This window comes from Brienomyrus brachyistius, chromosome 10 (genome assembly GCF_023856365.1).
Source record: "Brienomyrus brachyistius isolate T26 chromosome 10, BBRACH_0.4, whole genome shotgun sequence".
In the NCBI taxonomy this organism is placed as follows: domain Eukaryota; kingdom Metazoa; phylum Chordata; class Actinopteri; order Osteoglossiformes; family Mormyridae; genus Brienomyrus; species Brienomyrus brachyistius.
In genome coordinates this window covers 27541623-27567268 of record NC_064542.1, presented here as the reverse complement: position 1 = coordinate 27567268, position 25646 = coordinate 27541623, and the positions used below count along the sequence as shown (strand labels likewise).

The 25646-nt window shown below is 49.0% G+C and overlaps 1 protein-coding gene across 11 annotated transcripts; it reads left to right on the top strand.

The window, feature by feature from the left end:
- Nucleotides 1-203: 203 nt before the first annotated feature.
- On the top strand, nt 204-25455 carry LOC125750428 (polyamine-transporting ATPase 13A3-like). 11 transcript variants are annotated; one of them, XR_007400342.1, is made up of 33 exons: nt 204-695; nt 3129-3210; nt 3770-3896; nt 4929-5102; nt 6832-6999; nt 7196-7347; nt 7826-7895; nt 8017-8151; nt 9147-9219; nt 10948-11079; nt 11170-11355; nt 12164-12321; nt 12501-12689; nt 13523-13584; nt 13670-13820; nt 16190-16306; nt 16565-16582; nt 16680-16833; nt 17084-17204; nt 17425-17549; nt 18526-18806; nt 19210-19289; nt 19915-19957; nt 20059-20168; nt 20248-20344; nt 21044-21116; nt 21523-21667; nt 21882-22102; nt 22608-22696; nt 22855-22935; nt 23019-23144; nt 23253-23312; nt 23421-23614. XR_007400342.1 is itself a non-coding variant. In XM_049028241.1 (32 exons), the coding sequence occupies exons 3-31, from the start codon at nt 3822-3824 to the stop codon at nt 23127-23129; spliced, it is 3591 nt and encodes a 1196-aa protein (XP_048884198.1). In that variant the 5' UTR covers nt 204-695; nt 3129-3210; nt 3770-3821; the 3' UTR covers nt 23130-23144; nt 23613-24292. The 11 variants fall into 11 exon arrangements, 9 of the variants coding, with proteins under 9 accessions (XP_048884198.1, XP_048884197.1, XP_048884195.1 ...); XR_007400341.1 differs by having other exon boundaries at nt 23217-23476; nt 23549-23614; XM_049028241.1 differs by lacking the exon at nt 23253-23312 and having other exon boundaries at nt 23613-24292.
- The last annotated feature ends 191 nt before the right edge of the window (nt 25456-25646 follow it).

The following is a 25646-nucleotide window of genomic DNA, read 5'->3' as shown; positions in this document are numbered from 1 at the left end:
GGCGAATTGGCGTGTGATTGTGTCACAGCGATTTCAGAAGAAGGAGAAAGCGTCATTCCCCACCCCCACCGAAGGTTTTAGCGACATTTGAATGAGTTCCCTGCTTTGACCTCATAAAGCTTTAGAAGCCGCAGTTATACAAACTATTAACAACCTGAGTAAATGTTACAGGATATTTGTGGAGATAGATGGAGCTGTGCTACCTAATGCAATGATATGAGCGGCGATCTAATTAAGGCAGTTATTGCACTACAGTCTGCTCCTGAAGTGCCGCATTACGCGGACCGGACAGCCAGGTTTTGCTGCTGCCACTTACATCATGCAGTGCCGCGCTTTTCCTGCCTGGACCGGCTGATGCATGCAGATCCTCAGAAGCCCCGAACTACATTTTCCTCAGGACTATTATGTGCTAAATGTGACGCGGAAACTACAACTCCAGCGATGCAACAGGGCCTGGGAGCCCGGCGCTTCCGCTGTCAGCTGTCATCCGCGCATTTCTAGCGGCGGTCCTGCGTGATTCAGGAAAGCGAGGCAGAAACGCGTGCAGAAGGGGCACCTGCACCGCACCGGAGCGTAAAGCAGATAAGGCACAAAAAGCAATCGCTTTGCAGCCCAGTGAACCAGTTCTTTTTCGTACCAGGATATATCTACTAAGAGCCCACGAAAGAGGAGATGATATGTTGACCCAGACCCGGGTAAATATATCGGCATCTTGCATGCAAGACGGGTACCTTAATGGGCTATATGAATGTAGCGTCACAATTTATGCGGTTTATTCACGATTCCAAATAAAACATGGCGTCAAAGGGGGTTAATTCTGCTGCAATGTACATGTATTATAACCTGCTGTGTCAACATATGTGTTGCATACCCTAAAAAGCGTTTCAGTTGCTCGCGGTATTATTATTATTTTTATTTTTACTTCTTACCTGAACCCATAATTTATAATGAAAATAAGATTAAAAAAAATAAATAAAACGGGATTAAATAATCAATCAGCCAGTTTCTAATAGATAGAGGTGTGTTTTCTAGTAATATTGTAGCCTAATTATTGACATAGCGGACCGTTATAATAATATTACATTTTAATGACTGACTTTTTCTTAAATTGGCCTATAACATTATAAAAGTTTGATTTAAGACTTAAGAAATAACGAACATGTGAATTCTTTATTTAGATGTGTTTGTCTGTTGCTTCCCATATATACGGAAAATACTACATATAATTAAGAATGACGTTAGTTGCCTAACGTTGGTCAAATTATCACTGTTATTTAATTCACAACTCGTATTGGTCAATGTGAAACGGTGCAACCCACAGAATCCCGAAGCTGTGAAGTTTGACCCGTGACTAGTTAGGCAGACCTATGGTGTTTCGGCGACATTTTCATCATGTCGCAAAACCCAGGAAATCTGGTCACGTTTTGGTCACTCAGAGCTCTGATATTTGTGTTTTCTGTAGGGAACTTTATGACCTTTATGCCCTTGTTGAATTAGCTCTTAAGAGGGGAACAGTGAGATATGGTAATTAGTGTGTAATTGGTAGAAGGCCAGTACTAATGGAATAGAGGAAATGTGCTTTCCAAGGGAGAATGTGATGCGTGTTTGTATGTGTGTATGAATGACTGAGAAGTGATCTATGTGCTCATTTTATTGTGACACTATAGTTAGTTTAGGAACTAGCTCGCCTTCTACCAGTGTTCACAGGCAGATAATTGGGTTGGGGTGCTTAAAACATATAAGAAACCCACTTTTGTCCTTGTAGACGCATACATTTTAACACACGCAGGTGCATTGTGGGAACAGCCTGGGGGAGTGTGTGACCTCATGCGATTTGATTCGTCCTCTTAAATCGGTCACCGCCTACTGGCGTGTAATCATCGCGCTGGTCGATGAGGATGATGCAGAGTGACGGGACAGGACGTGGGTCTTCGGGGGCAGCCATCGTCCAGGACAGCTGCTTCCGGAAGGCCCCTTTTCGCCAGGCTGTGTGATTTAAGATTGCTGAGCTGTCCAGCTGAACTCAGCAATGCCCCCGACACTCAATGCGGGTTCCGGTGCCTCAGCATCTGGTATCTACTGCAAACCCTCCAGCATGTCTGAACCCTCGTCAGCGGTAACGGGCCTGTTTGCCGGTGTGACATCTCACTTCCTGTGATCCCCCCATGGGCACCTATACATAAACCTACTCGATGCTCCGTGTCACTCAAACGCTCCGTCATTCCCGTCCCGGGACACATAGCTCTGCCACAGACACATAACCTCACTTAAACAGGCCGAAAGAGCCACAGCCTATATCCTCTTCCGAAGTCAGTGAGCACGCAGAGTCTACACTGATCTCCACAGAGCTGTAGATTCAGGGGCGAATTTGGGTCAGCCTTATCATTAGCCAATGATATGTTTGAAATTGGTGTATCACAGGGAAAGGAGAACTCTGGGAGCCAATCAGCTTTCAGCTGGGGCTAGTGCTAATGTTGCCCCGCCCCTGTATAGATTGCTGGGAGGGAGCAAAAACAGGGACCGGCTGTCGCCCCCGTGGACCAAGTTGGGAAATACTACTCTAATCAACATAGACAGTCTCCTCGCTGATATCGCTGTCTCTTTCTGGCTTGATCGATGCACGAACTGGATATTTCAAAACATTATCCATGTCCCCCCACAAATCTTGATGACCTCACAGTGTCAGGTGACGAAGCATATAGACGAGACCATACCAGGAGCCGGTCATTAGCCACTCACACCTCTCGCGTCCCTCGAACACCGTGAATGCCATCGTTGTAGGGGATACCGAATAGCAGAGAGAGAGAGAGGGAGGGAGAGAAAGAATGAATGTACAAGGTAGAAGAGGAGAGTTCGGTTAGGTCATATAACATCAGGAAATCAGGCCATACGAGTACCACAATGGACATTCTATTCTATCCTATAATCTTGTCGTACATGTACAATGACAATAGGTAATGTGCAAGACCTGCAGTTTCAGACTCTGTGATGTTTATGCCAAATGTTAAAACTACTTGATCCCTCAAATCTATCTGGTGATTCTGCGGCGTATGAGAGCGGCTCTCCTGTGCCGTATACGTCTTGCGTTCAAGCCCTGAACCCACGTGTCCATCCGCCTCTCTCTGTAGCTGCTGTTCAGACTGACCCATCCTAGCAGGGTTTGGACCGTGGATCCAGGCCCGTTCAGCTGACATTGTAGTGCACACCGTGGTAAGTCTCTGTGCCTCTTCATCCTGTCTTCCTCTCTTTTAGTCGTCTTCCTCTCAGCGGTCAGACACGCAACCATCTAGTAGCATAACAATATGCTATTGTTGTTACACGACACAATAATGTGCAGAAAAATAATCAGAATAATGAAAACAAAGTGACTTTGACTGATTCTCATTTTGATTCCAGTATTGTTTACATCTACACCAGTTTAGCATCACATTACTATACAACCTCTAATTTAAATATTATACAAATTAACCCTGTGTTCTGAAAATGAATCTAATGCTGCATATTGCACTAAAGAGCCTAAATCCAATATCAATGATATGATGAAGGTTTCCGTACTTTGTAGTGTCTGTGAGAGGCTCATTCAGATGCTACTTCACCTTTATCTTTCTAGAATGTTCTTCTGCCAGAAGATCTTTTTTTTTTTTTTCCGCCGAGTGCCAGGGTGAGCATCACTGAAGGAGCAGATTTCTCTTGATAGTCTAGGTCACTCTGGGTCGGTGGACACGTGCGCATAGTGCCCTTGAGTGATGCCACCTGCTGTTTCCCCAAGGGCTGTGGAGCTGGAATAGGAGGGAGGTGCACCGCAAAGAGAGGTGGAGAGAATGGAGAAGGAGCGGTGGAGGGAGATGGAGAAGGTGGGCTTCCAGCTGGTGAACCGCGCGGAGGAAGAGGAGATGGTGAGCATCACTCTCGCTCTCCATCCTTCTTCCATCATGTTATCTGTCCTAATTTCTCTTTCATCCAAATCCTTTTCCACCCTCTTGGGGGATTTTTTATATCAATTTGTTAGTAATCTATTAACTAACAATAATAGCAACAAACCTCAAATAATAATAATGAAAGATAATAAAATGAATGAATTGCATAGCATCCATCGCCTGCACATTTCGGAATTTTTGCTGAATATAGTATGTCAGCTGAGTACTGTTACTACTGTCTCATCTATACTGAGGATTCCAAGATACTGCTCACTTTGCATACTGTATTTCACTTATTACAGAGTAAACAAATATGCAATTTCAGACAAACCCACTGTCTCTGGCCCTTTGCTGTATACTCTACAGTACTGATCTGTGCAGGATGTCTCTGGCCCTTTGCTGTATACTCTACAGTACTGATCTGTGCAGGATGTCTCTGGCCCTTTGCTGTATACTCTACAGTACTGATCTGTGCAGGATGTCTCTGGCCCTTTGCTGTACACTCTATGGTACTGATCTGTGCAGGATTCTCTGGCCCAGAGCTGTACCCTCTATGGTACTGATCTGTGCAGGATGTCTCTGGCCCAGAGCTGTACCCTCTATGGTACTGATCTGTGCAGGATGTCTCTGGCCCAGAGCTGTACCCTCTATGGTACTGATCTGTGCAGGATGTCTCTGGCCCAGAGCTGTACCCTCTATGGTACTGATCTGTGCAGGATGTCTCTGGCCCAGAGCTGTACCCTCTATGGTACTGATCTGTGCAGGATTCTCTGGCCCAGAGCTGTACCCTCTATGGTACTGATCTGTGCAGGATGTCTCTGGCCCAGAGCTGTACCCTCTATGGTACTGATCTGTGCAGGATGTCTCTGGCCCAGAGCTGTACCCTCTATGGTACTGATCTGTGCAGGATTCTCTGGCCCAGAGCTGTACCCTCTATGGTACTGATCTGTGCAGGATGTCTCTGGCCCAGAGCTGTACCCTCTATGGTACTGATCGTCTCCCCCTTTACAGGAGGTGTGTGGCTTCGTCCCCAGTCCCTGGAGGATCTGTCTGCTCGTCCTGGGATGTGTGCTGTCGGGGGGCCTCCTGGCCCTGCTGCTGCTCTGGGTCCCCCAGTGGAGCGTCCGTTGGGCCTGTGTGCCTGCCCCCCTCCCCCAGGCATCTGTGCTGCTGCTACGCACTACTGTGAGTGTCCTAGGAGCAGCATTTTTGTAGTTATTACATCGCGGGGGCCAGATTTCCCTACAATGTGATGAACACCTGTTATTTTTTACCTTGTGGGGATATTATTCAGACCTCAGTTTTCTAAAAAGCTGTGAATGCAATCAAAGAACTAAAAATGCCAGAAGTTCCCCACAAAGATATAATTACAAACCTGTGTGTGTGTACAGGAGCGTGTGTGTGCGTGCAGGAGCGTGTGTGTGCATGCCTGCCTGCCTGCATGTGTGTCTGTGCTTTCCTGCATGCACCTGTCTGACAGTAAAGTTCTGTGTATGTGTGTGCGTGCCTGCCTGCCTGCCTGCCTGTTTGTCTGCCTGTCTGCTTGTCTGCCTGCCTGCCTGTCTGCCTGCCTGTCTGCCTGCCTGCCTGCCTGCCTGCCTGCCTGTCCCTGTCTTTCTCTCTGTGTCTGTGCATATTTGGGCACCATTAGTTATTTGTTGGTACAGGTTTTGGTATCATTAAAAAAGCTAATAGTTCCACCTTTTTGGTGATTTGGGATTAAGCTCAGTTAATTAACAACAAATTTTCCTAGTACAGTTTGATGTCTGCTGACAGACCCTTAGTAAAACTAGACTGTGTGCTGCTGAAAGGTATGGATGGTGTTTAATTATTCATTCCTTTTTTCCAACTGCATATTTTAATCATGGTCAGATGGTGCAAATGGCACAGGGTAGGGGTACGACAGAATACCACTCCGTCACTGGGTACATACACACACAACCATACATTATGGGCAGTTTAGTTAGTCTAACTGCATGTTATTTGGCAGTGAGAGCTAACATGGAGTTTGCATCTTCTCACGTCAGTTGGATGTCCTCTCACAGCCAGAAGACTTTGAGTTACGTTAATCACTAATCTATAAATTACTCATAATATGTTTGTGTATGTGCTCTGGAAATCCAGGACTGCATCCCGTCAAGGGATGTAATTATCACAGCTAATTGCATACTGTCCCCTGCCTTATGCCTGGGATAGTCCCCAGCCTCCCCACAACCCTGTCCAGGGAAGATGGATGGAAGTAGGGATGCATGGATGGATGGATGGATGGATGAATGGAGGGATGGATGGAGGGACTTAGGAGAGCCTTAATGAAGCAACTGGCCCGTTATATTAGTGGAAAAAATTAGTATAATTGATATTCAGTGACGGATTGCAGGTGAAAGAAGGGGCTAGATTCCAGCTTCCTGTCAGAGGGGCTCAGGCAGGGAGACACGGACCCAGAGATGCGGGATGAAATGATCTTTATCAGACCCTCCGAGCTAAGGGCTTTCCAAGGGTGAGACAGGTAGAATGGTCGGGAACAGAAGGTTTGGTCAGAAGCCGGGGTGGTCGGTCCGGCAGGCAGGACACGGAGACGGAGGGAAGGGGAGGTGAGAGGTCCGGGGCCTGGCGGGGAGGTTCAGGGTCGAGGGCTGGTCTGGGGAATGGAAGTCGACAAGGTGAGGGACACACGGAAGGTAGACAGGAGCGGGTAGGTCTGAGGGGAAGACAAGAGACAATAGAGCGCTCGGGCATCGCAGTGAAACATTGGCAAATACTTCGCAACCATGGTTGCGTCTGTTCTCCTTTCCTAGCTTCCTGTGTCAGAGTCCAACTGGTCGCCTCCGTGGATCCGCTGCCGGTGGGCGTGACACTAGTTTGAAAATTTTATGTCTATTGCTCTAAGTGAATAAATTATGTATTAATCACCTAGGATGAGTTTGGGCGGTACTTCCGGGTCCGGATCAAAACTCTGCAGATTCCCCGTATGGACCCTCCGGGGATGGGTGTGGCCAGAGAGGGAGCTGGGGGCGTGGCCAGAGAGCAGGCGATCACAGAGGACTGCGGCAAGGGGCCACAAGAGCATGCACTCTATTGGGAGGTACTGTCTTTGAGGGCATGCACTCACATGCACACTCACATGCACACTCACATGCACACTCACATTCCCGGGGAGCTCACATGCACACTCACATGCACGCACATTCCCGGGGAGCTCACATGCACCCTGATTTCTTCAGTGTTCGATCACAGCAGGCAGTGCTGTCCTTCATAAGTCCCTGATCCTGCCTCCCCAGGTACGATGCTTTCGCCTGCAGTCTGTCACATACATGTGGAACTCAGAGGGCCGCAGTTACCAGCCGCTAGACACTCTGGACCATGGCATCCCCATCGCAGACTTCTACTCCCTGCACAGCCATGGGCTGTCAGCCAGGAGGCAGGAGAACAGGTGGGCACATGTGTTACCCTGCGTGTGTCGCGTCACGCGTGTTACCCTGCGTGTGTCGCGTCACGCGTGTTACCCTGCGTGTGTCGCGTCACGCGTGTTACTGTCCGCGGGTCACCATGACTCTGATGCATATCCTAGGCAGCACAGTACATAAGCCAGGGACAGCCTGGCTGGAATGCCCGTCATTCACAGAGCACCTTGACACACTATCTATCCATCCATCCATCCATCCAGCCATCTTTGAATTATTTTTCCAGTAAACGGCTGCAGAAGGGTTGGTGGTGGTGGGAGGGGGGGTTCGTGGTGTGGCCTAGGGGAACAGGGCACTCGCTGACAATCACACATACTCACACACTACAGGCAGTTTCAGCCAATCAAACACCCTCATCCTTTGCGGACCCAGAGAGCCCCTTTCTCCTCTCTCCCTATGACAGTCTCTCCACTTCTCTTCATTTATGTCCCTCTCTTTTCCTTTTAGGAGGCTGTTCTATGGCATCAACCAGATTGAAGTAAAAGTGCCTTCGGTCCCCAATCTGCTTGTCAAGGAGGTTGAGTATCTGCATGTCCAAGGTCCTCCCAGACAGCAGGAGGTGCTGGTGGTCATGTAAGCTCTTGGCATCTCCATCTGCACTCACATTTACTCAGGTTTCTTCTCTCTCGCTGTTGCAGGTGCTCAACCCTTTCTATATTTTCCAAGTATTCAGCGTTATTCTCTGGTCTCTGGATGATTACTATTACTACGCCTCAGCCATCTTTCTGATGTCACTGCTGTCTGTCTGTACCTCACTGTACACTGTCCGTAAGGTTAGTCTGTCTGTACCTCACTGTACACTGTCCGTAAGGTTAGTCTGTCTGTCTACCTCACTGTACACTGTCTGTAAGGTTAGTCTGTCTGTACCTCACTGTACACTGTCCGTAAGGTTAGTCTGTCTGTCCACCTCACTGTACACTGTCCGTAAGGTTAATCTGTCTGTCCACCTCGCTTTACACTGTCGGTAAGGTTAGTCTGTCTGTCCACCTCGCTTTACACTGTCGGTAAGGTTAGTCTGTCTGTCCACCTCGCTTTACACTGTCGGTAAGGTTAGTCTGTCTGTCCACCTCGCTTTACACTGTCGGTAAGGTTAGTCTGTCTGTCCACCTCGCTTTACACTGTCGGTAAGGTTAGTCTGTCTGTCCACCTCGCTTTACACTGTCGGTAAGGTTAGTCTGTCTGTCCACCTCGCTTTACACTGTCGGTAAGGTTAGTCTGTCTGTCCACCTCGCTTTACACTGTCGGTAAGGTTAGTCTGTCTGTCCACCTCGCTTTACACTGTCCGTAAGGTTAGTCTGTCTGTCCACCTCGCTTTACACTGTCGGTAAGGTTAGTCTGTCTGTCCACCTCGCTTTACACTGTCGGTAAGGTTAGTCTGTCTGTCTACCTCGCTGTACACTGTCGGTAAGGTTAGTCTGTCTGTCCACCTCGCTGTACACTGTCGGTAAGGTTAGTCTGTCTGTCCACCTCGCTGTACACTGTCCATAAGGTTAGTCTGTCGGTACCTAGTTTTTATACCTAACATTCCATGACATACAGTATCAGTACTTTACCTGTTTACAGTGCACTGTTACCAGTGAGCCGGCTTATCATGGCCGATCACTGTTCTCATCATAGATACCTAATTTCCCCTCATGTTCCTGCCTTTGTCTCTCCATCTCTGTTTCTGCTTTCCGTCTGGCAATGTCCCTATTTGTGTATCTCTCTCTAGTCATAGCTCTGACTTATTTATTTTCCCTTTCTGCTGGTGTTGTTCTCCGGCCCACAGCATTACATCCTGCTCCATGACATGGTGTCTGCCCACAACGTGGTTCGATGCTCCGTCTACAGGGGGGATCAAGGTACGGCGGCTTGCAGAGCCCGTGCCGCTTCTGAAGGACGCTTCACCTTAGCATCAGTATCCACAGGGATGCTTGTCTAACCCAGGGCCTTAGACACCCACTGCGGTAACTAGCTCTTGTCACACCTGAATACTTAATTATACAGGACTGTGCAGAAGTCTTGGTTACTTAGAAGAAATGTTTAACACTATTTATCTGGGTAGTAAGTGCACATTTTCTTAGAACAAAAAATATAATTTAACATAAGAACATATAAAAATTACGAGTAACACAATAAAAACTAGTAAAAATGTCTCCTGCTCTCCAAAACGTTACTGATATCTACTTGGATGGCTAGATGATCACCACTTCAGTTCCCAAACTTCTCCTCAGTGGCACCCGAACCATTCTATGTATTTATTAAATTTCACCACCAGCTCGCTTAATTAATTAACTTAATTAGTTAAAAAAGCGAACGAGACATTGGATAGATATCTGAGGTGGGCTAGTGGTCAGGTCAATAAACACACGGGTGTGTTGTATGGTTGCTGGACATAACAGGGTTATTTTAGCAGAGGTTTTGAAATGGCGAAGCTGACACACTTTGCATAGTTTTACACCAACATGACAGTTATTTAAATATAATTTTTTTTGGCTGCCTATGACTTTTGCACAGTATTGTATGTGTTAATTATGTGTAATTAATTGGAGTGTGGTAGCGCAGTGGCTCACTGGGTGGCGCTGTGGTTGCCGATCAGATCAGTCCGGTTACTCTAGTTTTCAACCACAACCCAAAAGCATGCAGATACTGGATCAGTGGTTAGGGTTGGAGAAGGTGGGTGGTAATGCATGTATACTGGGTGTTGACATGTTCATAACAAAACTATATAAAGATAAATGCGTGAATGAGTGCTGTGAATACTTTGGAAAAATTAATGCATAGCTAGTTCTTGACTTTACGAGCTAATTCGCTCCAAATTATCGCTCGTTAATCAAGAACTCGTAAAACGGGAGGCATTTTCCCATAGAAATGTCATAAAAATTATTACTTTGGTTCCTGCCAAAAAAAATGTTGTAAGTTTTTGCCAAATGAACAAATGAAACACGGTCGTATTACTAGAATTAACATTTAATCAAAATTATATGCATGTTTAAACAAAAAAATCCTTGGAGAAAAACAGACACGTCTTTGCTGAAATTATAACGTTCACATTCAATTTTGGTCACTGATTTTCAGCAGATAGGGTGTTTTTTTCCATGTGTTCCACTGAGCTGGTGGAGATCGCTCACACAGTACGTAACGCGAACCTGCGGTATTAACACCATCAGGTTGGGTCGAGAAACTAAGTGGTACAAATCAGGCATGCAGAGTCAGATTCTTCATAAAGCAAAAATAATCTAATAACTGTCCGATAATGTTTTTAGGCAGCACGCATTGTTACATGCATATTTTTCATAAATTATGAAAAATTACATTTTTATTTTTGCTGCAAAAAATTCTCATAAAGATATAGACTTGTAATTCTCACTTTCCATGCTCTCGATTTACCTGTACTGAAGGAAGATTATGAACTAATACATGGATTTTGTTGCCGTTGGAGAAAATACTGTCTTAGTCATTTAAAGACGTTAATCTACATCAGTCAGGATCAGTTAGATTAGATTGTTGAGGTTTGTTTGAGTTGCATTTTAAAGAAAATTTTCATTTAAAAAGTTCGCTTTCTTCTGTCTGGTCATTTGCTAATGTAGAGGTGGAGGAGATCCTGTCCACTGACCTAGTGCCCGGTGATGTCATCATCATTCCGTCCAATGGCATGATGATGCCCTGTGATGCAGCTCTGATAGGTGGGACCTGCATTGTTAATGAAAGCATGTTGACAGGTGAGGTGATGGACAGCTGCGTCCGGCCTGCACGATATCTCAGTTACCGTGTTAAGTAAAAAATAATGGACTGAACACTCAATCTCAAAGGGGAAAGTGTTCCTGTGACCAAGACCCAACTGCCGCTGCCCCCTAGTGGTGGTGACGATGACAGGCTGCAGGAGCCCGCATATGACCCAGAGGAGCACCGAAGACACACACTTTTCTGTGGCACACAGGTCATCCAGACCCGCTACTACAGTGGGGAGAGCGTCAGAGCTGTGGTTGTCCGCACAGGTGTGTGTGTGTGTGTGTGTGTGTGTGTGTGTGTGCGGTGTGTCTGCCTGTGGTCATGTATATATTACATTGTGGAGATCAAATGAGCCCACAGTGTGATAAAAACCTGTTATTTTGATGTTGTGGAGACATTTTTTCGGTCCCTAAATGGGGAAACGCAATTTTATTAAAATTGCTGAATGCAATCAAAAACTAAACAGAGCAGACGTCTTGTATTTTGGGATTTGGTTAGGGCTGGTTAGGGGTTAAGGTTATCATGGTTGAATTAGGGTTATGCTCAGAGAAATTAATGTAGAGTCCTCATAAAGGTATAGATACCTAATCTGTGTGTGTGTGTGTGTGTGTGTGTGTGTGTGTGGATTCGGGTTGTATTAAATTGTGGGGACCAAATTCCCCCACAATATGACAATAACCTGTTATTTTCACGTTGTGGAAACCATTTTTCAGTTCCCCACAAAGGTCTGAGCATGCAATACAAAAACTACAACTGTCAAAAGTCACGTATTTTCTTTGGTTACTTATGGTTAAGGGCTGGGTAGGACTTAAGGTCGTCATGTTGGGATTAGAGTTTTCCCCATAGAAATGAATGGAGAGTCCCCACAAAGATATAATTACAAACATGTGTTCTCTTCTGCTTTGTTAATTTGGATTAGTGGCTGTTCATTATAGCAGGTTCAGTCAGTGGGAAACACCATCAAACAGCAGCTGGGGTGTGAACCAGGCGTGTGTCAGCATGAGTCTGCGGTGGTGAGGTCCAATCCCTCCAGCGTGTGATGGAGTATCTGCTGCCCCACTTTCCACACTCCAGGCTTCTCCACAGTGAAGGGCCAGCTGGTGAGGTCCATTCTATACCCCAAGCCATCCAACTTCCAGCTGTACAGAGACGCTGTACGCTTCCTGCTGGGCCTGGTGTGTGTGGCAGCTGTGGGAGTGGCCTATTCCATCTACACCAGTGCATCCCAGGGGGTAAGTGAGGCAGGGGGTGTGGCCTATTCCATAAAAACCAGTGCCTCCTCCTAGGGGGTGAATGAGGCAGGGGGGCGTGGTCTATGCCGTCTACACCAGGGCCTTCCAGGGGGTGAAAATTTCCTCCACCTGCACCGCCATTACTACCTGGGATCCTGTCCCTCCTCTCCTTGTATCAGGAGTCAGTGGGGCGCATTGTGCTGGAGGCCCTGGACATCATAACCATCACAGTGCCACCCGCCCTGCCCGCCGCAATGACTGCCGGGATCGTGTACGCCCAGCACCGTCTCCGGCGAACAGGCATATTTTGCACCAGCCCCCATCGGATTAACACCTGTGGCCAGGTCAACCTGGTGTGCTTTGACAAGGTGAGATTGGCGGATTCCGTCAACCCGAGTCATTTAATGTGTGTCTGACTTTCATGGATGAATGCAGGGGAATCGGAGGCTGTTTTACACCGAAAATGTCTAGGCAGGTCAGAGTACGTCCTTCGGGTGGCTAATTTATGAATGATTTATTTACTGGTGCAGGCACTGTGTTAAATAGATGCTTTTCAGAACACCCACATAACATTTAAGGTTGGCTTGTCCTTATTTTTCAATTTCGACATTGGCGGCATAATATACAGTATGACGAGTTTCGATGTCAGTAATTAAAACATCACCGGGGGGTAAAGGAAGATCCAGATGGCTGATTTTATCTCTTCATACAGACAAAGGCTGTACCCTGGATGGCAGAGACACCTACCTCTGAGTTGGGAAGTTGTTCACTTAACAGATTAGGGGAAAACTATGGTGTCATTGCTTAATTACTGACTCGGAACGGCAGAAATGAATCCCTCTGACTTTATTCGCCAGATCAGCATCCTGTTAAATCTTCATTTTACTGACCAATCTGAAAACCCCCCTAGTCAGCTTTAGTATAATAGCCTCCCTGTGACAAAATTTATACTGCTTATTTAACCATAGTCCAATAGAAGGAGAGCTCTTTGTATTAATATACAAAGACGGATGTTTAATTTCTTCTGTTCATTACCTTGAACAGCGTAATTTAGGGACATTTAATAGATTTGTAGCTTGTAAGGGGTGGTGGGGGGGGGGGGTTTCTGTTTGTTTGTGACCCTCATGCTTGCTGAAGGACATGGATGCTCTTGATGAGGAACTGCCCGCAAGCAGCTTAATCACCACATCTCTGTCTATAGACCGGAACCCTGACTGAAGATGGCCTTGATCTGTGGGGTATTCAGAGAGTTGAGGACAGCAGGTGCGTAGCACGTGAGTGTGTGTGATCACACAGTCTGTACACATGGCCTCGTGTCCATTGGCGTCATCCTGAGCACCTTCTGCAGGTTCACTCCTCCGGAGCAGGAGATGGTGGAGGATGGCCAGGCCCCCTCCCACTTTCTGGTCGCCATGGCGTCCTGTCACTCCCTGACCCGAATCGAAGGCCGGCTCGCCGGAGACCCTCTTGACATCAAGATGTTTGAGGCCACCAGCTGGGTGAGGCAATGAAGAAGGGTGATCCTTGGGGGCACGGGGAGACACGGGGGGGGCACGCTGAGACACGGGGGGGGCACGCTGAGACACGGGGGGGGGCACGGGGAGACACGGGGGGGGCACGGGGAGACACGGGGGGGGCACGCTGAGACATGGGGGGGCACGCTGAGACATGGGGGGGGCACGGGGAGACACGGGGGGGGCACGCTGAGACACGGGGGGGGCACGCTGAGACACGGGGGGGACACGGGGGGGGGCACGCTGAGACACGGGGGGGACACGGGGGGGGGCACGCTGAGACATGGGGGGGGGGCACGCTGAGACACGGGGGGGGGCACGCTGAGACACGGGGGGGACACGGGGGGGGGCACGCTGAGACACGGGGGGGGGCACGCTGAGACACGGGGGGGACACGGGGGGGGGCACGCTGAGACACGGGGGGGGCACGCTGAGACATGGGGGGGACACGGGGGGGGGCACGCTGAGACACGGGGGGGGCACGCTGAGACATGGGGGGGACACGGGGGGGGGCACGCTGAGACACGGGGGGGGCACGCTGAGACACGGGGGGGACACGGGGGGGGGCACGCTGAGACACGGGGGGGGCACGCTGAGACACGGGGGGGGGCACGCTGAGACACGGGGGGGGACATGGGGGGGGCACGCTGAGACATGGGGGGGGGCACGCTGAGACATGGGGGGGACACGGGGGGGGCACGCTGAGACATGGGGGGGGGCACGCTGAGACACGGGGGGGGGGCACGCTGAGACACGGGGGGGGCACGCTGAGACACGGGGGGGGCACGGGGGGGGCACGCTGAGACACGGGGGGGGCACGGGGAGACACGGGGGGGGCACGCTGAGACATGGGGGGGACACGGGGAGACACGGGGGGGGGCACGCTGAGACATGGGGGGGGCACGCTGAGACATGGGGGGGGCACGCTGAGACATGGGGGGGGCATGGGGGGGGGCACGCTGAGACACGGGGGGGACACGGGGGGGGGGCACGCTGAGACATGGGGGGGGGCACGCTGAGACACGGGGGGGGGCACGCTGAGACACGGGGGGGACACGGGGGGGGGCACGCTGAGACACGGGGGGGGGCACGCTGAGACACGGGGGGGACACGGGGGGGGGCACGCTGAGACACGGGGGGGGCACGCTGAGACATGGGGGGGACACGGGGGGGGGCACGCTGAGACACGGGGGGGGCACGCTGAGACATGGGGGGGACACGGGGGGGGGGCACGCTGAGACACGGGGGGGGCACGCTGAGACACGGGGGGGACACGGGGGGGGGCACGCTGAGACACGGGGGGGGCACGCTGAGACACGGGGGGGGGGCACGCTGAGACACGGGGGGGGACATGGGGGGGGCACGCTGAGACATGGGGGGGGGCACGCTGAGACATGGGGGGGACACGGGGGGGGCACGCTGAGACATGGGGGGGGGGCACGCTGAGACACGGGGGGGGGGCACGCTGAGACACGGGGGGGGCACGCTGAGACACGGGGGGGGCACGGGGGGGGCACGCTGAGACACGGGGGGGGCACGGGGAGACACGGGGGGGGGCACGCTGAGACATGGGGGGGGACACGGGGAGACACGGGGGGGGGGCACGCTGAGACATGGGGGGGGCACGCTGAGACATGGGGGGGGCACGCTGAGACATGGGGGGGGCATGGGGGGGGGCACGCTGAGACACGGGGGGGGCACGCTGAGACATAAACCAGAAACATAGACATGTCTCCCCGTGCCCCCCCCCATGTCTCAGCGTGCCCCCCCCCGTGTCTCAGCGTGCCCCCCCCGTGTCTCCCCGTGCCCCCCCCCCCATGTCTCCCCGTGCCCCCCCCCATGTCTCAGCGTGCCCCCCCCCGTGTCTCAGCGTGCCCCCCCCCGTGTCTCCCCGTGCCCCCCCCATGTCTCCCTGTGCCCCCCCCCCATGTCTCAGTGCACCCATGTGTCTCAATTTCTGCCTGTCTGTGGTATTTTTGCTCCTCTTGGACAGAGACCTTACAGCGTCTTGCCAAATGCTGCCCAGCCAATGTGGAATTTGACTTTAAAGTGAGAAGATAATTGCATAGCAAGAAACTGGGACCTAGACCAAAAGGTTACTGGTTCAAGACCAATGAACAACCACCCAGACTAATCATAGGCAAGACTCCAGAGCTGAAATGCTCCATGCCAAACATCCAGCCATATCAACAGCACAATGTAAAATCGTTAGCTGTCTGAATTGTTATGGGTAAAAGCAACTCGCTAAGCAACGTATAAAATATGTATGAAGGCTGCGATTCACAGTGCTTCTCCCCCACATGCGCGAATCAGGCCACATAAATGACATCATCGTGTTTGCACCTCCCCCTAAGGACCTAGAGGAGCCCAGTCTTGACGAGACCTCCAACCATGACCTCATCATGCCCACGGTGGTACGACCTGCCAAGCCGCCCCCTGGAAGAAGCCCTCCCTGCCAGGAGATCGATCAGGTGAAACAGTTCATTGGGGCCCGACTATGACATCAGCACATTTGTAACGTTTTGTAAGAATGTAAGAATAATTAACATGTCCTTTTTATTTTTAAATAATTCCATAAAAAGTATTATATTTCATAATAATGTTTGTCTTCTACGTATAATCTTTAAATTGTATGTTGTAATAATGTTATATTATATCGTAATAATAAGGTTAGATATATATGATTGTATTTTTGGTGAAAATGTGATACTCTGACTCTGTTCCAACAGGATATCAGAGAACTTATGGTAAGTGACCACTTAGTCTTTACCTGTCTGTCTGTCAAATCATTATTATTTTTACAAATATCTGCAGATTGTGTGCTATCCCCCTCCCATCCTCCAGGGGCAGTATGAAGTCGGGGTGCTGGCCCAGTTCCCCTTCTGTTCCAGTCTGCAGCGTATGAGTGTGGTGACCCGTGTGCTTGGGGAGCGCAGGCTGCAGGCCTACCTCAAGGGGGCACCAGAGACTGTGGTCAGCCTTTGCCAACCAGACACGGGTGAGGAGTGACATGGGCGTGTATGGGAGGACAACATCAGGGAAGCCATCAAGCCTGAAGTCATGTCATTAAAATGCCCCAGTAATTGTTGCCACTTTTCTATCATTTCTAGTTGCCTTTCCTTCGAATATAAGTGAATGGAGTATGCTTCCTGTTGACTGCTGCCTGACTTCCTATTGACTCATATCTGACTTCCTGTTCACTGGCATTCAGCTTCCTGTTGACCGCCATCTGACCTCTTGTCTGACAGTGCCCACAGATTTCTGGGAGGTGCTGGACAGTTACACTCGCCAGGGCCTGAGGGTGATTGCACTGGCTCACCGGCAGCTCGAACCCAAGTTCACATGGCATCGTCTACATACAATCAACAGGTCCTCCATTTTTTCTGCTCTTCCTTCCTTTCCTTCAACACATGATAATCTTTCCCTCTTTCTTACTCTCTTCGGTGTTATACTCTCCTGTCTGGCACATTCACTCTGCCCTCTGCCGAACTTCTGTCTCGCTCCCTTCCCCCACACCTCCTCCTTCCTCTCACACTTCCTTTCTCCTTCATTGCTCTACGTGACCCTCCCTGCACCATCTCACCCACAGGGAGGCCATTGAATGCGAGATGAAATTTCTGGGTCTGCTGATGCTGCAGAACAAGCTGAAACCACAGACAGTGCCGGTCTTGGCGGAGCTCCACCAGGCCCACATCCGCACCATTATGGTGACAGGTCAGTGTGCTGTGCATCAGCGCCCACTATAGGTGCGTCACGGAACAGGTTTTAAATGCGAGCCATTATGATTCACTGAAATTTGCCTGTATTGTTTATATAGCATGTGTGGTATTTATCTGCCAGTCGGCCTCTTACACAGTGCAGGGTCATGATGAACCTGGAGGCTGCCCAAGACACCATAAGGCAGAACTACATACTGGGCAAGAAAATAGTCCATCACAGCTGTATATCTAAACTAAGGATACTAGCTCCATTTCACCAAAACACACGCTTGGAGAAAACGCCAGGTTGATGTGTAAATTCCACTTAAACAGAGCAGTAGTAAGATTTTAACCCCCAACCCTAGGGTGTGAGGCAACAGTGCATCATCGTGTTTGCACTGTGCAGATTGTGTCAGGGGACAGAGTGCTGACTGTGTTTTTTACACAGGGGACAGAGTGCTGACTGTGTTTTTTACACAGGGGACAGAGTGCTGACTGAGCTTTTTACACAGGGGACGGAGTGCTGACTGAGCTTTTTACACAGGGGACGGAGTGCTGACTGAGCTTTTTACACAGGGGACGGAGTGCTGACTGAGCTTTTTACACAGGGGACGGAGTGCTGACTGAGCTTTTTACACAGGGGACGGAGTGCTGACTGAGCTTTTTACACAGGGGACAGAGTGCTGACTGAGCTTTTTACACAGGGGACAGAGTGCTGACTGAGCTTTTTACACAGGGGACAGAGTGCTGACTGAGCTTTTTACACAGGGGACGGAGTGCTGACTGAGCTTTTTACACAGGGGACGGAGTACTGACTGCGCTTTTTCCACAGGGGACGGAGTACTGACTGTGTTTTTTCCACAGGGGACGGAGTACTGACTGCGCTTTTTCCACAGGGGACGGAGTGCTGACTGCGCTTTTTCCACAGGGGACAGCCTGCTGACTGCGCTTTTTCCACAGGGGACAGCCTGCTGACTGTGTTTTTTCCACAGGGGACAGCATGCTGACTGCAGTCTCTGTGGCGAGGGAATGTGGTCTAATCCCACCTCACGCCCAGGTGATCATCACAGAGGCCCAGCCCCCGCGTGAGGGGCAGCCCGCCACCGTGTCCTGGAGCTACAGCCAGGACAGTCCCTACCCCATGCTCCCCCCCGGAGAGACGCAGGTCAGTCTGGGCACACAGCAGAATCCTCCCCGGACCAGCTACCATTTTGCCATGAGTGGCCGAACCTTTGCCATCATCCTCGAACACTTCTCAGAGCTGCTGCCCAAGGTGAGGCCTGCATACTCGGTACCATGGACTGCATACTGAGTACTGTAATATCCATTCTCAGTACTCTGATTTCCATACTGTGTGCCATGATCTACATACTGTGTACTACAGGCTCCATACTGAATTCTGTGATCTCCACACTGTTCACCGTTACCTCCATACTAGACGCCTTTGCTTCCATACTGACTACCATGATCTGGCATCATACTTAGTACCATAATCTCTGTACTAGACATCTTTAGTTACATACTGAGTACTTCACTCTGCAAATACCATACTTTACGTGCTGAATACCACGACTTCCATCCCAGATATCATGACCTCGATATCGAGTACCATGATATCCGTATGCTTAAATGGGTGTTTGTGTGTCTGCCCCCCCCCCCCCCCATGCACACTGCAGTTGCTGCTCTGTGGGACGGTGTATGCCAGGATGGCCCCTGACCAGAAGACCCAGCTGGTGGAAGAGCTGCAGAAAGTGGAGTTCAGTGGCTCTAACTCTCTCTCTCTCTCACACACACACACACACACACACACCTCTAATAACACTTGAATACTCGGTTGCAAAATTCTGGGAATTTTCCCATATGTTCCCATTAACTCCTCTGGAAAGTTTCCAATTTGGAATATTTCCAAAATTCCCCAGCTTAACTTCCCACGGAATGGAAAGTTTCCGGAAATATTCTGCCCCTTTCCAACCCTAGTGCTCATTCCAGATGCAGAGTAACGGGAAGTAGCAGCCAACCAATTAGCAGTGCAGGGTTACTGGGGGGCTGGGGGCTGGGACCCTGGTCAGGACGCCACCTTAACACAGAGCACAAACACTCACACTGTGTGCAATTTAGAAACGCCAGTTCATCGAGCCGCATGCCTTTGGACTGAGATGCGAACGCCCATGCCAGTAGGTGTGAGGTGGCATGTTACCCACTGAGCCGCGGGGCCACCCTCTCCCAGGCACTATGAAATGCCAGAATACCATGTTCCAGCATGTAAATGCCTGCAGCTTAAGCTCAGATGCAGGTGTCAGTCGCCCTGGGAGCCTCCCACACTCACACCTGCCACATTAAAGCCCTGATACTATGCTAATGCTGGTCACTCTCACCCACAGCTATTATGTGGCCATGTGTGGAGATGGGGCCAATGATTGTGGGGTAAGATATGAAGCCGCTCTGAGTGTGATTGATGTGGCCTGTTGGTAATGTGATCCACGGTGTGAGAGAGAGAGGCCTGTTAAGTGGTCTTTCCTCTGCAGGCGCTGAAGAGAGCTCACGCCGGCATCTCCTTGTCGGAGCTAGATGCCTCTGTCGCTTCCCCCTTCACCTCCCGCACCCCGGACATCTCCTGCGTGCCGCACCTGATCAGGTCAGTTCCCTCCTCCCAACGGGGTCTGTCGGCAGTCGCTGTCAAAGGTGACGGTCCGCCTCTCTGTCGCCCCCACCAGGGAGGGCAGGGCAGCCCTGGTCACCTCCTTCTGCGTCTTCAAATTCATGGCACTTTATAGCATCATCCAGTACCTCTGTGTGCTGCTGCTCTACTCGGTGAGTCACGTAGGAGTGTGTGCACACACACACGCGCGCACACACACACACACACGCGCACACGCATGCATGCCCTAACCCTCACACGTGCAGAGGTCAGCCTTCCCATCTCTGCAGACTCTCCTTGTTTTATGACGCCCTAATTGCTGATCACAAAAAATCAAAACCATGTGACAATTACTCTTTTTTTATATATATATAAACTGGCATGATGTTCCTCATTTTTGATATTAGACTACATTCACAGCACTGATGGAGAAGATGAATGAAAATGTTGAATCTAATACCTAGCATCAAATTCTTCCAGATTTAAAAAAAAAAAATGAGCTCCACAAAACTGCTAAAAATGTCCAAACGCCGACTGACACACACAGACACACTCAGCTGCTGCATTTCTCTGACTCACTTCAGTGCAGTGGGAGATTTCTGACCCCCACCCAAGGTAACAATAACTGAACTAATAACAATTACTAAAATCTGTAGTTTGAAAAGTTGAAATGGCTTTCAGTCCCATGCCAGGCAATAACCGAAATGCATTTTACAACTTTTACATGGAACTCTCAGCTTACAGATGTCCTCCCTACCAAATATGACACTATCTCAACACAGCGCCTGTGCAGACCTGCATGCTAATGTGTGCATCAGCTCAGTGCTGCGTCCACAGATCCATTAATTAAATGATTTTTTTTTTATTTCCAGATCCTCAGTAACATGGGAGATTCCCAGTACCTGTTCATCGACATCGCCATCATAATGTCTTTGGCGTTCACCAGTAAGTCATCCACGCTGAGGGGGACCTGCTACACACTCCCACTTTATTATTATGTCATTGTGTAAGGATGCATGACCACAGTCGTGTGTGAAGCAGGCCCCACATGGCCACCATGAAAGATGTTCTCCAGGGACGCTGTATTTAACTAAAACTGTGATTTAAATAAAGATAATAGTTAAATGTATAAATCTCACCAATCACATCTCTGACAATCAGTCCAGCATACAAAAAAATGAAATATTTATAATGAATAATATATACCGTACACCTGGTAAATAAACTAAACATTCACCCCGATTTCCAAGAATTCTTTTTTTCTCTCCTTCACCATGATCCTCATTCCCGCTCTCTCCATCTCTGTCCCTCTGTCTCTCTTTTTTGGTCCCCGTCTATCTCTCCATCCCAGTGAGCCTTAGCCCGGCCTGGAAACAGCTGGTGGCCCAGCGCCCCCCGTCCACGCTACTGGCCCCCCCTCTTCTGCTCTCGGTGGTGGGGCAGATCCTGCTGGCTCTCTCCTTCCAGACCACCACCTTCCTGCTGGCTAATATATAGTAAGAGGAGGAGGGGGGAGGAGAAGAAGGGAGATGTAAAGGAAGAGTGGTGGTAGGAGAACAAAGAGGTTGCACAGGAAAAAAAGTAGAAACAAATGTATATTTTCCAGCTTTGAGAGTGATGATAGAGCAAGATGTACATTTGTGAGGGACATATTCGTTGAGTGTATAATGTCAGTGTCACCTTGAAGCACCATTTGACTTCTTAATACAGTGAGCAGAATGAGACCCAACCTTCTGATTGGCTGGTTGGGAACACGACAGGAACGACAACCAATGGGAGTAGACCAGTATCTGACAAAGATGAGAAGGATTCCGACAACATTGAGAACCTGCAGAACACCAGCCTGTTCTTTGTGTCGGGCTGCCAGTACCTCACCGTCGCCCTGGTCTTTAACCGGGGACCCCCCTTCCGCCAGCCCCTCTACACTAACTGTGAGCTCCACACTACCATAGCCCTGTCGTTAAATATAATTCATACTTTTTCCCCGTTTTCCACCTGTTGTGTTTATAGCAATGTCATTTGTAAAAGTGAACATCACTGAAATACTCTCAGAGGTTGAATGTTCGGTTTGAGTCTACAGCTTATGAAAGGAAGAAAAATTACTCAGGGGGTGAAAAGTGGGTGGGATTATCATGCAGCCAATCATTGGGTGGTTTAGCTGACGTCTGATTGGGGCTTTGGCTGCCACTTGGTTAAATCAGACAGTGATTGGACAGTGTACTGTAATCCCACTCACTGTGGGCTTTCCATCTCTGAAATATTTCTTTTATAGTGACAGTTGTGATATTAAAATGACCTTTGAAGTAAGAATTTGTTACTGTTCTATTAGAGTATCCGTACAAGCCAGGAGAACTGAATGTCCTCTGGTTCCTTGTATAACTGATGTTCCTCCTGTTCCATAGTGTGGATTATTGTGTCTCACTGCTGTGCACACAGATCTCTTCATGCTGTGTATTGTATTCTGCTACGGTTTCCTGATTGTCAATCTACTGCACCCTGTACCAGCCCTGCAGGACTTCTTCCAGGTGAGTGTGTGTGTGTGTCTGTGTGTGTGTGTGTGTGTGTGTCTGTGTGTGTGTGTGTGTGTCTGTCTGTCTGTGTGTGTGTGTATTCGTTCAATCTATACTTAAAAAAAGAGCGCCATGAATTTGAAGCATCTACTGACAGTCTGTCTGTCTCCCAGCTGGTGTTCGTACCCATGGAATGGCGTGTAACGCTGCTGGGACTCATCATAGCCAATCTGATCCTGGCTTTTACACTAGAGGTGGGAAACGAGTGTGAAAATGAGCACTTCAAGTGTGCAATGTGGTCATATTCATTATTTTCTCCTCTCTCTTGGAACTGTAGAGTTTCATTACAGATTTCAAAGACCTGTGGAATAGATCGTTCTCTAGGCAGAAGCTAGATGAGCCACACCCTGATTCCCTCTGCCCACAGGTAGCCGAACATGTGTCATAGCACTCTTATGGAGCGGTCACCAGCTAATGCTCTTAGCAGGCCTATGGACAGCTCAGCAGCTAACATTCATAGCAGGCCTATGAACAGCTCACCAGCTAATGCTCTTAGCAGGCCTATGAACAGCTCACCAGCTAATGCTCTTAGCAGGCCTATGAACAGCTCACCAGCTAATGCTCTTAGCAGGCCCATGAACAGCTCACCAGCTAATGCTCTTAGCAGGCCTATGGACAGCTCAGCAGCTAACATTCATAGCAGGCCTATGAACAGCTCACCAGCTAATGCTCTTAGCAGGCCTATGAACAGCTCAGCAGCTAACATTCATAGCAGGACTATGAACAGCTCACCAGGTAATGCTCTTAGCAGGCCTATGAACAGCTCACCAGCTAATGCTCTTAGCAGGCCTATGAACAGCTCACCAGCTAACGCTCTTAGCAGGCCTATGAACAGCTCAGCAGCTAACATTCATAGCAGGACTATGAACAGCTCACCAGCTAATGCTCTTAGCAGGCCTATGAACAGCTCACCAGCTAATGCTCTTAGCAGGCCTATGAACAGCTCAGCAGCTAATGCTCTTAGCAGGCCTATGAACAGCTCAGCAGCTAATGCTCTTAGCAGGCCTATGAACAGCTCAGCAGCTAATGCTCTTAGCAGGCCTATGAACTGCTAAGCAGCTAACATTCATAGCAGGCCTATGAACAGCTCACCAGCTAATGCTCTTAACAGGCCTATGAACAGCTCACCAGCTAATGCTCTTAGCAGGCCTATGAACAACTCACCAGCCAACATTCATAGCAGGCCTATGAACAGCTCAGCAGCCAACATTCATAGAAGGCCTATGAACAGCTCACCAGCCAACATTCATAGCAGGCCTATGAACAGCTCAGCAGCTAACATTCATAGCAGGCCTATGAACAGATGTAGCACTCCAAGCAGCCAAAAAGAGAAGGAATAATGCTTAAAACACACCTGAAGGCACACTCCTAGAAAATGTTGCATGTGGCTTGTTTCAGGGGTTACAGCTAACATAATTTGCTGTTCAACTCATCATTATGATTAGCATTTATGGACGTCTTTGCCAGCATCCTTCCAGTAGGTGGCCCTATTTGCAGGCCTCCCTAGGAACCGCTGCTCTCCTGTCGGCCACTTGCATTCTTTGTTTTTCACATCAGATGGAAGTGGATGGAATACCATCTCCCAGCCACCGTGGTTGCTATTGCCGCAGCTCCGAGCCCCCCCGAGCCCAGTACCAGCGTCTCGCCCAGCAGCTGCTGCTGGATCCTGACTGGCCGCCCCCGCCGAGCACCAAAGCAAAGCCCCCCACCTGCGTCGACAGCGGTGCAGTACAGGGCCTGGTGCCCCAGACCACACCCCTTTGAGTAACCATGTTGTTCATGGAGGTAACAAACATCCTCAGAAATGGATCTCGACCTGTGGCCATCAGCTCTGGTCCTGGTCTGAACCTTTCCATGCTAATCACCACTCATCTCAGAGGAACAAGGGACCTGTTGGTTTTTGACAAATATGCCAGTTTTTATGGCCTGTATAGTCAATTCCTTAATGTGGTATGTGGAAGGATTCCCTTGTGACTCACATGCTACCTGGAGCATGCCTGATCCCAGTACACAAATCACATCCACAATATCACTGTTGTCTTTGTTATATCGTGTAGGATATGAGTCCAAATGATGAGTGAATCTCTCACCTTTATGATCACAATTAGAAGTCATCAAACTGTGAAATGTTTAAATTCACACACTACATGTGAGGGGCAATATTTGTGATAGTGTCCTAATTGACAAACAGGCTAATTATCTATAATAACTGTAAGATTATGACCAAATGTCATTAAATGCAGAGTTTAGCTACCATTGAGGAGATGTTTTTGCTTCGACCAAACCTGTGCCAAATTGTACAATAAGTCACGAAAAGTTAAAAGCGATGTACAAAAAGATTCTTTTAAAAACAAGTGATTTCTTTGAGTGTTAGGAGCAAATGAAGACCACAACACAGCATTTTATAACAGTAAATGGATCCCATGTGTCCAAGGCCTTCAAGTAAGGTCAGAAAAGAAAACAATAATTTTATATTTCCATTCATTTATTTAAACAAAAAGGAGCCGACTGTATTATTCTTTAAACAACTTTGAACTTTTGATCTGCATTTCTGTTGAACAGACGTACAAGTAGATACTGTACCCGATTACTGTTCAAGGGATTTTACTTAAGCATGTATGTATATTTTGTGTTGAATGACATATCTCTTGTAAAAAGCCTATGTGTATATATGGAACACAAAGAACAGCATCAATAAATTTATAACCTATGAATCAACAGAATTGTATTTATTCATTTCTTATATTCTTTTTGACTGCACCACACTGAAGCAGTAACTTGGAGTCAATATTACATCTACACTGCATTTTTACATCATTTTCCTTTTATCTTGCAGAGCTATACTGTGACTGACATGCAGCAAACATACAGTATACAGTATAAACTATTCTTCTGAAATGTGACC

Coding starts and splice junctions, on each gene's coding strand:
- LOC125750428 (XM_049028232.1), top strand. CDS start 3,822: ATGGAGAAGGAGCGGTGGAGGGAGATGGAGAAGGTGGGCTTCCAGCTG. Junction 19,290..19,914: donor GAAGAGCTGCAGAAAGTGGA/GTTCAGTGGCTC, acceptor TCTCACCCACAG/CTATTATGTGGCCATGTGTG. Junction 22,103..22,607: donor CCAGCCCCTCTACACTAACT/GTGAGCTCCACA, acceptor CTGTGCACACAG/ATCTCTTCATGCTGTGTATT.